At 46.7% G+C, this 14892-nt stretch overlaps 1 protein-coding gene across 5 annotated transcripts in view; it reads right to left on the bottom strand.

The window, feature by feature from the left end:
* The window catches only part of Sh3gl3 (SH3 domain containing GRB2 like 3, endophilin A3), a 124960-nt gene that overhangs the window by 4345 nt on the left and 105723 nt on the right, over nt 1-14892 (bottom strand). Inside the window, exon 9 of one of the 5 annotated variants that reach the window (XR_004123200.1) lies at nt 3825-3930. The exons of 3 other annotated variants lie outside the window; for them this stretch is intronic. Coding sequence is in view for 1 of the 2 variants with exons in the window: in XM_031387204.1 (XP_031243064.1) it covers nt 13020-13096 (77 nt within the window). In the remaining variant the exon portion in view is untranslated. Of the gene's footprint in view, nt 1-3824; nt 3931-12925; nt 13097-14892 lie in introns of those variants that run through there. One more of the 5 variants, XM_031387204.1, reaches the window with a different exon arrangement.

Below are 14892 nucleotides of genomic sequence, written 5' to 3'. Positions count from 1 at the left end.
TCACACACACACACACACACACACACACACTCACACACACTCACACACACACACACTGAGCTAATCAGGAGATAGACACATGACTCACTTCTTACTTCATTCATTACAGGCAAGGACCACTGCCATGTTGCCCACTTTGATATGCCAAGAGAGGCACTGCACCAGCAAATAAAAACTAGACAGGGTGCCTCTCATGAAACCACTAGGAAGAAAGACTCCATAAGGAGTTCCCTGACTCATGCACCTGGGGACCTCCACACCTTTCCTGCACTGCCCCAATACCAAGCACAATCCTCAGGTGTACAGACGCGTGTAATGCACACCGATAAGAACTTGGGCTAGCTGGCCCAAACCACATCTGTGGCAGTACAACATTCTGAAATACCTCCTGATACATTTTTCATTCTGGGTCATTTTTGTTAACCAGGGCCCTCAACCAAGTAAGCCTGCCTTCAACAAAAGAAGCACAGAGCCTGGGCGTGAACCACACAGTCCGTGTGTATCTTGCAAGTTCTGAAACGCTATTTCCGATGAGAAATACTGCAGGAGTTGAGGCTTTCAGGGTTTCGTGCAGCGGAGGCTGGGCATACTTTGTAAGATGTAAGAAAGAGGCAGACTCTGGTTTAAAAGAGCCAGAGCTTGAAGACCTCAGATCCTAGAGATTTTATTTCAGTCTGTGGAGACAGAATGGCTGTTTCCTGCTACTTAGAAAAGAGGTAGAAGTTCTTCCTAGACAGGGAGGGACCTGGAGAGAAAAGACAGTGGCCTACAGCATGGAAATGTTTCCTCGATTACACCCAGAGGATGACGTCTGCCCCATTTCCCACTGGAACTCTGGGTCAAGGCAGCTCCCAAAGTGCTTTGAGCCAAGGAAAGTGTGGTGTAATGAAACCAAAGAGGGGTTTGAGGTAACCACTGCTTACTCCCTACAGTGGGGCAGGACTGAGGGTCCACAGGCCACCAGCACAATGTGACAGATGTTCAACATACACAGACCTGGCCTCTTAGAGGTGGGAGTGGGACAGGAGACATCAGCTCGAGCTCTGTGACTAGAGACCCCACTGTGGATGCCAGCCTCCACATGTGCAACCCCCAATCTCCATCAGTTCCCCGTGCATTTGGACAGCATCTCGGGGTGACTGAGGATGAGAGGACAACTAAGGAACACCACCAGCTCCAAGAAGAGGGTTCATCTCTGAACCACTACAGTGATTTCCTGGATCCAGTGAGTAATGAATAGGCCATCTCTGCGTTTCATTGGAAGAGACCGAGTTACCTTGAAATGGCAAGATTACATTTTTTTCCATTAAAAGAAATGGAAAAAAGATTAATTTTTTTTTCTCATTCCATTTTTGGCAAACAGTGGAAATGGAAAAAAGATCAAGCCACTTCTGCTGCTGGTCTAAGTGGAGACTCACAGCAAGCCCAAGTAGAGGAATAACATTTCTGCCCACCTAGGACATAGAGGCTGGGCCGTCCAGGACACAAGATTCATGCCCCAGAAGATGGAACTGGCAGCCAGTCAAGACAACCTCCGCCTCCTCAGGGTTTGAGATACTCGTATGTAAGGTGCCTGGATGCCTGGTTTCCCACTGTCAGACATAGCACCTCCCTACAAAACTGGTAAGAAAGCACAGCTCCCAGGCAGCATCGGAGCCCTGAGCAGCCTCCGCCCCTGCTTATTTGCATGCAGTTGCTGGTTCCCAGAAGTGTGGAGAAAGCGTGCGCATGGATTTGTCTCTGGAGCACAGGTCTGTGTGCTCTACAAAACAGGAAGCAGACACCCAGGACCCCATGAAGTCCCACTGAGGAAGGCCACAGACCCTCCTGCCCACCCTCTGGAGACCCTGTTATTTTCTCTGACTCCTGAGACCAGGCATTAATGTAGCATGAGAGGAGAGATAGGAAACACAGTCTGTCTTGGTGGATGTCATGAACCGAAGATTATTTTAACGGAGAAAAGAGAGAGCATTCCTCTTAAATATTTATTATTCTAGTTCGGCTGCACACCATTAGGGGCAAGAGAGAAGGCGGGGAGGGTATTTTCTCTCAGCCACACACAATAGAGATGGAAACCATATTCTTCCTAAAACAAACTTCACTTCCCTCTTGGCAGTGATGGGGTCCACTGTCTAACAATAGAGGGTCCCATCTTAGCCTCAAGGAAATCCTTTCCACTGCCCTTCCCTCCACCTTATCCTTGTTTGCCAAGTTCCTGCCTGAAGTGTCACTGGCATACACAAACTCTGACTACATTTCTTTTCCTGTAGTAGCCATCCCACCCTATAATATCTCATCTTACCCAGCTTCGACCCTCTCAGCTATTAGTGAGGCAATAGTCATGCCTCAGCCTCACAGACATTGGATTTAATTTAATGACTAGTTTCTACCATTCCTCCCCAGTGTAAGGGACAGAGAAGGTTCTGACCCTTGCCGGGGAAGTCTGCTGTGTGGACCATGTTAACTTGTACAGCTCTGAGTAACTGTGGGAAGGCTTATCCCCTCGCTGTGCCTCAGCTACCCTCAAGCCCTCTCTGTATGAGCCAATCCCTGCCCTTCAGCTGAACTCCCAGACCCAGGAAAGCTGAGAACATCCTCTGCTTGGATCTTACCCACCCTGAGGAGCGGCCTTCCCTAATGGGGCTTCTGTCTTCCCTTCCGGTGCCCGGAGCCTGCAGTTTTGAAACAGCATCCTCTCCTTAGACACCATGTGTAAGCCGCCTTACCCGTCCAGTGGAAGTAAGGAGGCAAACAACGAGCTCTTCCCCATGCAGTTTTATTAGGATCCTTGTAATCTTGCTTTTTACATCTTACTTATTTCTACTTACATTTTATTAGTTACATCTTACTGCTTTCTTCTTACTCTTATTTCTACTTACTCCTATTCTTATTCTTACTTCTATTCCTACATCTTACTTCTTACATCTTCTCTCCTATCCCATTACCAGCCCCAATTCTACATACTTACTCCTAAATCTTATATAACCCATCACCAGCCCTAATTCTACATACTTACTCACTACTTCTTATTCTCTACATACTTACTATCTCTCCAGTCTCTCTCCAGCCCCCAGTCCTTGTGGGTTAAATACTTTCCCTGGTCCCAATCAGCAGCAGCTATGTGGCAAAGTATAATAGGCTGCGGGAATTCATGCCAGCTTGCATCACAAACTAGAGGCACTCAGCTTCTCCAACTAAGGGCTTGATTATCAATGCTCTCTGCTCTGACCGGAGACCAGGTGTTCAATATAAATGTATAAGGTGGCAGCTGCAGCTCCCTACAACCATGGACCAGCATGGAGACTGTGCTAGAATGGAGTGGCCTGGCCAGTTCTCCTTTCCTGCCTCCCTCTTCTCATTCCCCTCCCTCAGGCTGGGGGGCTGTTCTCAGAAGCTCTGAATCTGAGCTTGACTCTGAGGGGATGATTTAGAAGGGGTGGTGATTAGGGCAGGGTGAGCTCTCTTCTCGGGTCTTCCAACACACCGGATCTTGAACTACCTTCCTGGGGGTTTTCTCCTCTCCTCCTCTGGCTTCGACTCTAGGGACTGCAAGGCTCATAAAACGCTCAGTCTGAGCACCAGTTAAAGGCACACTTGAACCCCTTCACACACATCTACACTCTGGAAGTCAGTGGGACGGAGCAAGAACTCATACCGCCTCCTGTCAGTCCTATGGAAGGACAGGGGGTGGGGTCTCTAGGAAGCCACTGACATGCAGAGAGCACTTTGTCTTTTAGTAAATGCCCCAAAGTGTTGTGTCTTTTGAAAAGAAAAATTGTTTGTTTTTAAAATATATACACATATATATATAGCTTTGTTCTTGCCTCCCTTGCAGCCGGGTTGCGACCTGTCCCTTTTCCTGCTGCCAGTGGACCTTCCCGAAGCAGTCCCTCGGGCCCTTCTAATCTGATGCTCTCAGTCTGTGGTAGGCTAGGAAAGCAGATAACCGATTATGTAGTATCAATAGTGGCTGTGTTGTGGGCTCTTACATGGTAGCAAGTACTGTGCCCAGCACCTTTAATTTACAGGCTTTAACTTTATCCTTAGAATAGTTCTACCCAGTGGGAAGTTATGATCCCTGCTCTTCAGGATCCGTGAGTACTCAGTGACAGAGATGGGACTTAGTGCCCTCTGACCCCAAAACTCCCTTTATCCTTCTTGGCCGAGCCTCAGAGTTGCAGGAATGACTCGTTTCCCGCTCACTTCCTTGTCTCAAGTCCAAATGCTCAGTAGTGTCACCTTAGTGCTTAAGCTACACCCAGGGCCACTAAAGCTTGAGAAGGTGCCTGGCAGGTAGAGAAGAGCTATACTCCAGTCATAAATCGATCCCAAGTGTCTTTCTGGAAGCTTGGTTTCCACAAGACAGTCACCCTAGGATTTGACTACACCTGAAGAGTTTGACTCAATAATTTGTCTTCTAAACATGTTGGGGCAAGTACATCATTCAGCATTTTGTTCCTCTCCTCCCTTCTCCCATCACTGTCTCCCCTCACTATTCTTCCCTCTCCCCCTCCCCACTTTGTCTCCAGCCCAGGCTGGCCTCAAACACCCTATGTAGCTGAGGATGGCCTTGAACTTCTGATCCTCTGGACTACCTCCCAAGCGTTGGGGTTATAGCAACATCTCACTAGGTCCCACCTATGCAGTACTGGGGCTCTGACCCAGGGCTTCGTGCATGCTAGGTATGCACTCTGCCAACTGAGCTGCACACTAGCCCAAGAAGGTCATGTGCAATCGTCAAGTGTCCCCTATAGGGCAGGCACCACATTCAACCTATACTAAACTATTTCTTTTGAGTTAGAATGTGCATATTTTGTTCAGGCTCCCTCTCCAAAATTTACAATCTCAAGGTTTAGTTCTAAATTCTTTTGAAGCTAACACTTTTCCCAGTGCAGACTAAGATACAACACTGTTGTACAATCCTGATACACACAAAATTTTGTTTCGCCATATCTCAATTACAATTTGTACCCCCATTAGGCTAGACAGAAACTAGCAGTCCCTAGGTCCCAGCTCTGTATTAGATCACCAGAGTCTCAATTTCCTTGAACCTCCTCCACCTGTACTTCCAGCTTGTCTCCACTCCAACTAACCTCCTATTCCAGGCCTCTGGACTCTACCTCCCAAGTGCTGGGATCATACAACATGTATTTTACATCTTAATCTATGAGGGGTAACATTGTAAATTGCCGAGTGATTTATTGAAATGACTTGTCAAGGGGACTCCAGTTTACTCATTATCATCATTGACAGAAATAAGCCCTGCGATTTGTTTTAACCTTTCACCAACCCTGCACCATCCACACAGGATTGATCACTTGGGTTTAATAAATAAAGCGTGTGCCCTATCCTGACAAAGGTCAGCGTTGTCTATCAGGATGACTAATGCAGACACTGTGGAAGCTGCGGCCCATTTATTTCCTTAAATTCCCTGACTGATGACCCCTTCGACTATAACCCAGTCCAGTGTTTATGAGTTGTTTTTGCTAAGACATAGGGAATGGGAAAGTGGCCATCAAAGGCAGCTTTCCAGCCACTGGCCTAGGGACCAGCTGGCAGAGGGCTCTAGGTAGAGCTGGTCCTTGCTTTGTGTGGCATGGATTAGTCACTAATAGCAGAAAATCAAGAGAGTCTGCATAAATATAGGGCTTCAACTTCCTCTAAGAACCATTACTGGCCATCCTGACCTCATTCTCCAACAAAGGAAAGTGCCATTGGCCAGCGCTTCAGGGGCGTGTGTGCGTGGTGTGTGTGTGTGTGTGTGTGTGTGTGTGTGTGTGTGTGTGTGTGCGTGTGTGTGTGTGCGTGGTGTGTGTGTGTGTGTGTGTGTGTGCGTGTGCTACACAGCTGCCCTCTGTTCATTATCCTCAGAGACAATGGACTTCTATGTTTTTAAATTAATATCTATATTAATATTTGGATTGTGATGCTTGAAATATTAGCTTACAGCTTAGCCATGTTGAGATATTCTGCATTTGAGATAATATTATCCATCACACAGCCATTTCCACCAAGTTCTATTGTGATTCCCAAAGCTAGGTGAGAGGCCATGTCTTATGGCTGTCAGAAACTCCCCTGGCCAAGCTTATAAATGAATTCCAGGAAACTATTCCCTATGGTGAAAAAGCCTTGCCTTCCAAAGCCTCTGTCAGCTTGGACAATGGCAAAGGGCCTCAGATCCTCCCCACACCAGGAGCTACGGACTGGGGACAAAATAGTTTACCATCTATTCTCAATAATGATCTTTCAATAGAGGAAATACTAAATGCTCATCCTGTCCACTTTTAAGATGTTAAGAATGAAATGTACTCAAAAAGATAAACATGAGAGACAGCATTCGAAGGTCAGAGCACCTGAGAGCAGGGAGCCCAGTGCCTTCACTCAGCTTCTGGAGAGCTTAAGAAATATACCCAAAGTTGACGCTAACTGCAGGCATCTGAACTAATGTGGGACTCCTGTCCCCCTGTTTATCTCACCCTTGCAATGAGTCAAGTCAGAGCCACTACTGAGAAGTGGATGTGGAGGAAGGCTTGGAGGTGGAAGAGGGGACAAACCTGCTGACTGAATGAACTCCACCCCCAGGACTCTGTGAAATTTTAATTTCCTCTTTGGAAACTTAAGTCAATAAATGTATATACTCCTATTGCAAAGTTCATGTCTTTTTTTTTTTTTTTTTTAACTTGTGAGCCCTGCCTTTCTTTTTTGAATACATGTTTATTTTCCAATGTAATCCTTGGAGATTGGCACCCAAAAGAGGAATGGCTTGGACTATCTCTGAGCAGCCTTTAAAGTCTATAAAAGTCTCTTTTATACCTCAGGAAAGGTAGACTCTCTTAACACAAGGCAGCGGAGAGGTTTACTGTGCCTGCTCTGATAGACCATGGCACACTTCTATTAAGACCCTCACCCTTCTCTATGCACTTGAAGCAGATCTCAGCCTGGGGCCTGTGAACCCTTAGCCGGCACAGTACTAATTAGGACCTTCAGAAATCTCAGCAGGGGCAGGGGGAAGAAAGCTTCATAAACAGATGCCACTAAATAGCAGACATCTGAGCTGTGACAGAGAAGCCTGAGCCTGTGTCTGGGGTCTGTCCTTGATCCTGTACTAAAGCCTTCTCTAATAGTTCCAGCACTGCTAAGTATACCAACAGTGGAAAGGTAAAACACAGCCTGCCTTCTATTGTAATGTGGAGTAAGTGACAGCTCAGAGCCTCACACATCCCAGGGGTGAGGAAGGTTCGGGACACAGCTCTCAAGTGTCACACTGTTTTCTGATTCTGAGAACTGCCCAGGCACAGAGTTCATCTCAAGGACATATCTTGGCTTCCTTTTCTCTTTAGGGACAAAGGGGCAGTTTGAGCTGAGGAAGTCTCATGGCCCTGTGCACAGGGCTTGGGCAGACACTCGCACCTCCTGGCCAGGGTCTGAACGCAGCCTCTGTCTGCACTCCTCATTCGGCAGCGAGTCCCCTCCTCCAGGCTGGCTCACTTCATTCGCTCCCTCAACTACCTAGCAATGACATTATCAGGGGCTCCATCGCAGCCCCACCGTAGTCTGCCTAATTGACCTACATCCTTTCAGCAGGCTCTGCTCTTTTTCCTTCTCTGGAAAGAAGAAATGATGAAGAAAATGTTCTTGGAATCTGTTCCTGGCAAAGTCTTCAGAGCTTTGCTTAAAATTGTTAGTGAAATGCTTGACATTTTTCCTTTCCTTTATAAACATTATAGGCAAATCATTCAGAATCCTAATGGAAAGTAATTTCCCATTAATGCAGGCTGTAAAATGCTATTTTCTTTTGAAACTGTGCCTGGGAAACAAACAGTGCAGGGCCCTTTTACACTCGAAAATTCCACCTACAAATCAGCAAAGCTCAATGATGGATGTGTGACAAGGGGACCTCAAGGCTATCGCCAGGGAACCTTCAAGGAAGTGGCTGGCACAGGCACATGGCCACAGTGTCACTAGGGAGACCCCACGGCCTGGGAGAATTGAGTTTCTGGGTTCAGCCTTCCTATAAAAGCCAGCAGGGTATTACTTTTCTTACAATCTAATCTGCCTAGGGACAGAGCTACTGGCCAAGGAGAACGGACAGAAGCTTGGACAGGCACAGCCTAGGTAAGGAAGCCAAGGACTCCCCTGTCCTGTTCTAGTTCCCTTTCACCAAGCCAGATGCACGCAGCAGATGTCCTCAGCCACCACACACTGGCCACACACACCCATGATCATGAAACCTTGAGACCCACATTCCCAATGCTCTTAAACATTGTTACATTGTGCCAGGATTTCCTCTCCCTCTCCCCACCACTCTCTCTGTATTTGTGTGTGTGTGTGTGTGTGTGTGCGTGTATGTGTGTATCTGTCTGTCTGTCTGTCTGTCTGTCTGTGTGAAGAGAGAGAGAGGGCAGGAGAGAGATCTATGTGTGTGTGTGTGTACATGTGTGCATGTGCGTGCAAGCACACCTGCATGTGGTCAGAGATCAATGTCAGGCGTCTTCTTTCTACCATTCTCTACCTTAATTCTGAAGCAGAGTCTCTTCCTGAACCTAGAGTTCATTGATTCTGCTGGCCATTCCTCCTGTCTCCGCCCTCCTAGCCCTGAGCTTGTGGGTGCCCACTGCTGCACACCTCACTGAGAGCCCACGTACTCGTTGTAAAACAATGGTACAGCAGCATCAGAGCTGCATGCACCGGGCAGACTACCCAACCTATGCCATCTGTGGTGTAGCTGCCAGCATCATTACACTGCTCTGTGGTTTCATTCTCATTTTCACTCTCTGAAACATTAGTATGCAAAACAGAGAGGTCCATGCACAAAGCAACAAGCAATGACGCTGGCGTACACACGCACTCCGGATGCAAAGGGCCCCACACCTTCCTCTGACATTTAATCCACATACCTTATTTCTTATGGAACTCAATACTCTCTGAAAGGCTGAAACAAAGGAAAGCTGGGTCTGGTCTGGCATCCAGTAAGAGAAGGTGTTTTGGATGAACTTTATTTATCTAAGGGTCTGGAATCCTGTCTCTAAGAACAAACCCCTTGCTTGGGTGCTGGCAGAGAGGAAGGTAAGTGGAGGGCTGGGGTCTGCTTTATCCAAAGATAATACACTGGGGTGAAGGCTGGGACTGTACTCATTTTCAAGTTTTTTAGTTCATTTATTTATATCCACCATTTTTCTAAACAGAAAACTTAAAAAGGTCTTCCAGAAAAATCAGTATCCAAAGTAAAGATTCATGTCAGACCAGAAATAGACAAATCATAAAATGTACAAAACTGTACATTTTATCCAGACAACCAAAGTTCTGAGAGAGGAAGGCAAGCAGCAGCATGCCATGACACTAGGGAACAGACACACACTGGCACTGGCCCAGCAGAGCAGGGTGCGGATCATCCCCAGCAGTCTGCTCAGGGGCCAGTGAGCTTCCCAGCACCCAGAGAAAGTGGCAATGTTTAACAGGGTATATGATTTCCCTAAAGTGCCCACACCAGTTCTCCAAAGCCACTGACTTCTTAAATTTACTCAAATGTGTGTTATTGAAATACAATTTTCAAGATTATCTTCAAACCAGGTAAATATTGCCCATAACCGCCTAGTTTAGGTGTGTGCAGGTGTGTGACAGCCATGCAGTCAGGGGATCTACTTAATGTTGTCTTTCTTTTCTATTTAACTTCATACCTGTTCCTATTTCTGCATAATCCACACATCACGACAACTCAATAGATGAATAGTATCTCACTTAGTCTATCATTATCCAACTATGGACAAAGTGTTTACAAATAAATGACTAGCCATCAGGATGTTCCATATACAACTTAGCAGAGATTACTTAACAGGGCTACAAGAATATCCTGTGCTTAAATATTTCTTTAGGATGTGTTTCTAGAAGTGAAGCCACCGAAGTGCACAGACGCTTGATAGACAGAGCTACACTGACTGCCCAGTGAGGAGTGTCAGAGGTTGGCACACTGTGGACTGTAAGCCAGATAATGTAAGCATGGAAGCCAGCGGAGCGCACTCCCTCATCTGTGGACATGCTGAGATGATGTAACAATAACATGGCCCTAGAGAGACCTTAAGTCTTACATATTTATAGTCTGGCCCTCTACCAAAATGTCTGCCTATGCCTAAGTGATTCTAATGTGTAATCCCCCAATGCTTGTGAGATTGTGAGATTGTGCCGAAGTGCCACATTTGAACAGAAATGGAGCCTGCAGCCCCCAAAAGAAGTCACAACAGGGCAGACACATTCTTCCGGTAACTTTCTCGAACATACATGTGGGATCTGCACACTATCTACCAACCTGTCTCTTCCTCTTCAAGAGTGACAGACCTGCAGGTAGACCTGGATCTCCAGTTCACCTCTTACTACCTTTGTAGCTGGCTGGGTCATGTGACTAAGCTCTGGCCAGTGGGGTGGGAGGGGTGAGGTGAGTCACTTATGCTTGATTCTTTAAGGGGGAAACTACACCTAGACTTCCATGTTCACCTCTTGAGTCTCCTGGGAACAGTGGCTACTATTACCCCAGTGGAGAAATTGCTGTCAAAAGCTGGGCATTGCCACAATAAAACCTGCAACCAGAGGCTTCTGCCGCAGAAGGCAGCAGTGGAGAGAATGTGTGTAACAGGTGTGACCGCCCTTAATGCCTGTGAGGTCACAGCCAAGCATTATGGTTCAGGTTTTACGTGTGACAACCCTGAAAGCAGGCCACACACCAGGAACTCTAAAACAGAAGGGGGATAAAACTAGGATGCACACGCACATCAGTGACGGCCAGCGGAGGCTGTCAAGTTAGTATAAGAAAGCAGGAGATCACAGAGTCTGTGAGTAAAGACATCAAGAGAAAGAGCAGAGGGTGAGAGTTGGATGTTAGGGAAGCTAGCCACTTCAGGTGTCCCAAAGAACAGAAGGTAAGTGAGCTACTGCTTCAAATACTTCTCAGAGACCTCACTCAACCAAAGGAACCCAGGCGCGTGTCCATGACTTATGATTTGTCCTTCCCCCAGATCTGATGCTTCAAGTGTCAAGAAAACCTCTAAAAGCTGAGAGAAGGAAGCATGGATCTGACAAGAAGGAAAGATTTCAAGCTGTCTGAAGTGCTGTGTCTAATAGGGGATCTTGGCTCTAGGCATGTCTGGGCTCTGCACGCAGACATTCACCATGGTTTTGAAGGAATCACCCTATGGCAGATACACAAGCCTCCCCAGGAAACACCTGAGCTTAGTCAAGCTTATGGAACCACACAGCACAAGTCTAAGATGACAACTTGCAAGGCCAGCTTCAGATGTGACATTTCTGAGGGAGTACTTTTGGAAGTCAGCAGGATGAAGGACAGGAAAGGAATCTAGCACACACACACAGAGACACGCACTCACACACACACACACACACACACACACACTCTAATCAAGTCAAGTCCTTCACTTCCAGAGTAAGGGGTATACACATTCTCCTCTCCCCTCCCCCCTCTCTCACACACATGCTCATACACACACACACACACACACACACACACACACACATGCTCATACATACAAACACACACACACATATACATACATATGTACCCACCCAGGAATACTGAACCAGGGTCTAAACAAGAGAAGTCCTTCACTGTCAGGGAAAGGGGTCCCTGCAATATCTGTTAAGCAAGATTCCATCAGTATTAGGGAGTTGCTCCTGCTGTGTATTTCTATTTGCCATGGTTTGAATCTTGCTATTAATATTGATCTGTACGAGTGCCCAAAATTCATGTACTAAAACTAGTTCCAGTGAGTCTAGTAGTAGCCTTCCCCACATGATGAGTTCATACAGGTTGGCCTCATTCATGAAGTTAGTGTCCTTACAAAAATAAAAGGCCCAACCGGGCAGTGGTGGCACACACCTTTAATCCCAGCACTTGGGAGGCAGAGGCAGGTGGATTTCTGAGTTCGAGGCCAGCCTGGTCTACAGAGTGAGTTCCAGGACAGCCAGGGCTACACAGAGAAACCCTGTATCGAAAAACCAAATAAATAAATAAACAAATAACCCAATAGAGTTTATTTGCCACTTCCACTATACAAGAAATAGCCACAAGGTACCATCTATGAGGCAAGTCACATATCAGCCACCAAATCAGGAGATGATCCAGAGAGTCAAGTCTATCTGTGAAGCCAAAGAATGCATAACCAGTGTGGCTGCAGAGGGACTTGGGGTGGGGGCGTGGCACTGCTTGGGGATTCCGGCTTGCCATTTTCATGGTGGATGTGTTTCACTTTCAGCCACTATGACAAAGAACCAAGAGAAACATGTTTTGCGACAGACAGCTGTTTGGCTCACTGGCCCATCTGACTGAGGTGAGGCAGTGCACCACAGTAGGTAGCGAAGCTCCTAGTTCCCTTCTGAGCAGCAAGAAAGGGTTGGGAGTGCCAACGCCCCATCAAGGGTATAGTGGCATAAGGTAAATCTACTAGGCCCCACTGTTAATGGATCGGCCACCTCTCAGCAGTGCTATGGGCTGGAGGCCAGACTTCTAGTACATGGGCCTTTGGGCAGCATCCCAAATCTAAACTAAAGCAGTAGAGATACGACAGCTTCTGACCTTAGACTTGCCAATCACCAGAACACCTGCTGTCCCTAAGTTTCCCACTCAGCTCTGAGAGCACTGTGGGGAGGTGGCTGGCATTTCCTGAGCTGCTTTGTCCTTATGTGGGGCTGTGGCCAGAATCTGCATGTCACTGCTTGCTGGCCTAAAAGGACATGTGTGCTTTCTCTCTCTCCTTCCTCCTGGCTGGAGTAGGAACAAGCAAGGCAGCAATATGGGAAACACAGCCAGGATGGAAGGGTGTCCGCCTCTGAGTAAGTCAGTGGGCAGGAAACACCCTCCTTTTGGAATATTCCCCCAAGTCACTGTGCAAGCAAGAAAACCTTACGAGGCTGTAGACTTATTTTTCTGGTTGGTTGGTTGGTTGGTTGGTTGGTTGGTTGGTTGGTTGGTTGGTTAGTCGGTCGGTCGGTCGGTTGGTTAATGGAAACCAGTGTTACTCTGATAGCAAAGTCTTGCCACAACTGGTCTGTGAATGCTCTTGATGACTCTTCCTGAGGTTTGCATGAAGCACTGCATTACGATGTAAATTGAAAACTAGCACAACATGCTACAAACCACAGCTTCAGGCTGAAACTCTAAAATAAGTATGATGGGAAACAGACTAGTTCATGTCAAGCTAGACACTTGGCTGATCAAAACGTCTAACTGCAGACGCAGATTCTAATTTAAAGTTGGACATTAAAAATATGTCAGGGCTGGGAAGATGGCTCAGTGTATAAAGTGCCTGCCATCTGCACAAGCATGAGGTCCTAAGTTCAGATCTCATATGGGGGTTGGGGGACACACACACACACAAAACCACTGGGTGGCAGTGCCTGCCTGTAACTCCAGCACAGAGAAGCAGAGACAGGGTTGGCTCCTAGCACCCAGAGGATCTGATGCCCTCTTCTGGCTTTTGAGAGCACCTGCACAGAGGTGCACACCCCTCCACACAGATACACACCCATACTATATACACAATCTTTAAAAATATAGTTACAAGGCTAAGAACATAGTTCAGCTGGTAGAACTTGCCTAACATGCAGAAAGCCATGTTCATTCCACAGTGCCACATAAACCTGGCATGGTGGCACATGTCTATACTCCTGGCCAGAGTCAAAGGGAGATCTCAAGTCCTCTGTCACTAGCTTTGACAGTGAAGCAAGAGACCACAAGCCAAGGAATGCATGTGGCCTCCAGAGAGTACAACAGGCAAGACATGGGTCCTCCTAGCACCAATGCCTGACTAGGTCCCCAGAACTCTAGGGTAAAGAAACTTGACCCTATATGCATGTAGCTTTATGTCACACAATGCAGAGTAGTTTGTTAACAAGTTTGTTAGGAAGTATACAAAATGAAAGCTATTAAAGAAAAATTAGCATAAGTTTAGCATAAATGAAACCTAAATGAATGGGTACAGCGAGAAGGCCACAGAATGAGACATCCTCAGTGAGCAATTATGGGAAGTAAGACACAGCAGAGACACAGAGAAAGAGCCCAAAGCCACATACATCTCCATAGGCCTGTGGTCCCAGCACTTGGGAGGTAGAGGCAGGAAGATCAGAAGTTTAAGATCATCATCAGCTGCGAATAATTCTGCAGTCCTGACTAATAATTCTGCAGATTGACTAATCTGGTAAAAGTGAGATGCTGTCTCAAAACAAAAGTAATAACAATCATAACACTAACAGTAGAAGTTTAAAAGGGGAAATCTGAGGAAAGAACGAAAGGTGTTTAAAGTAATAAAGATATCCACATTTATCAATGATGTGTGGAACTATGTTTCAGTTTAAAGGCTCAGTGAGAATGGAGGAAGGAGGAAGGAATGGGACCCACTTCCCCAGGGTTCTGACATCCCACCGCCGCCATTCTCAATAAACTCACTAATTAACAGGAAAAGACAAGAGCCAGCCAGGAAACAGACGCAGACAACTAACCTGGCCTGCCATTCAGAACAACAAGAGAGGCAGACAGTGTGGTCTAGCCTGGCCTGCCACTCAGAACAACCAGAAAGAGTGAAACAAGTTGTTTTCAAAGGCACACAGAACATTTGCCAAGGTGGGTCATGCTCTGGGCCACAAGACAAGTTTCCAAACATATGCTACAGGCTAAAATTCATACAAATGGACTATTTGAACAAAATAGAGTGACTGGCAGAAGAAATGGGTTAGAGAGAATGAAATTATTTCTTATGCAAGGGAGGGTCATATTCATGCAGGTGTGTGCATGTGTGTACGAGTCTGTGCACCTATGTGGACTGGCTTGTTAGTGACAGAGGTCAGTCTCAGGTGCCATTCCTCTGGAGCCATTCACCTGTTTTGTTTTGG

Source organism: Mastomys coucha, unplaced genomic scaffold, assembly GCF_008632895.1.
Source record: "Mastomys coucha isolate ucsf_1 unplaced genomic scaffold, UCSF_Mcou_1 pScaffold21, whole genome shotgun sequence".
NCBI classification, from domain to species: Eukaryota; Metazoa; Chordata; class Mammalia; order Rodentia; family Muridae; genus Mastomys; species Mastomys coucha.
Note: the sequence above shows the minus strand (reverse complement) of the source record. Positions and strands in the feature narration are given on the sequence as shown.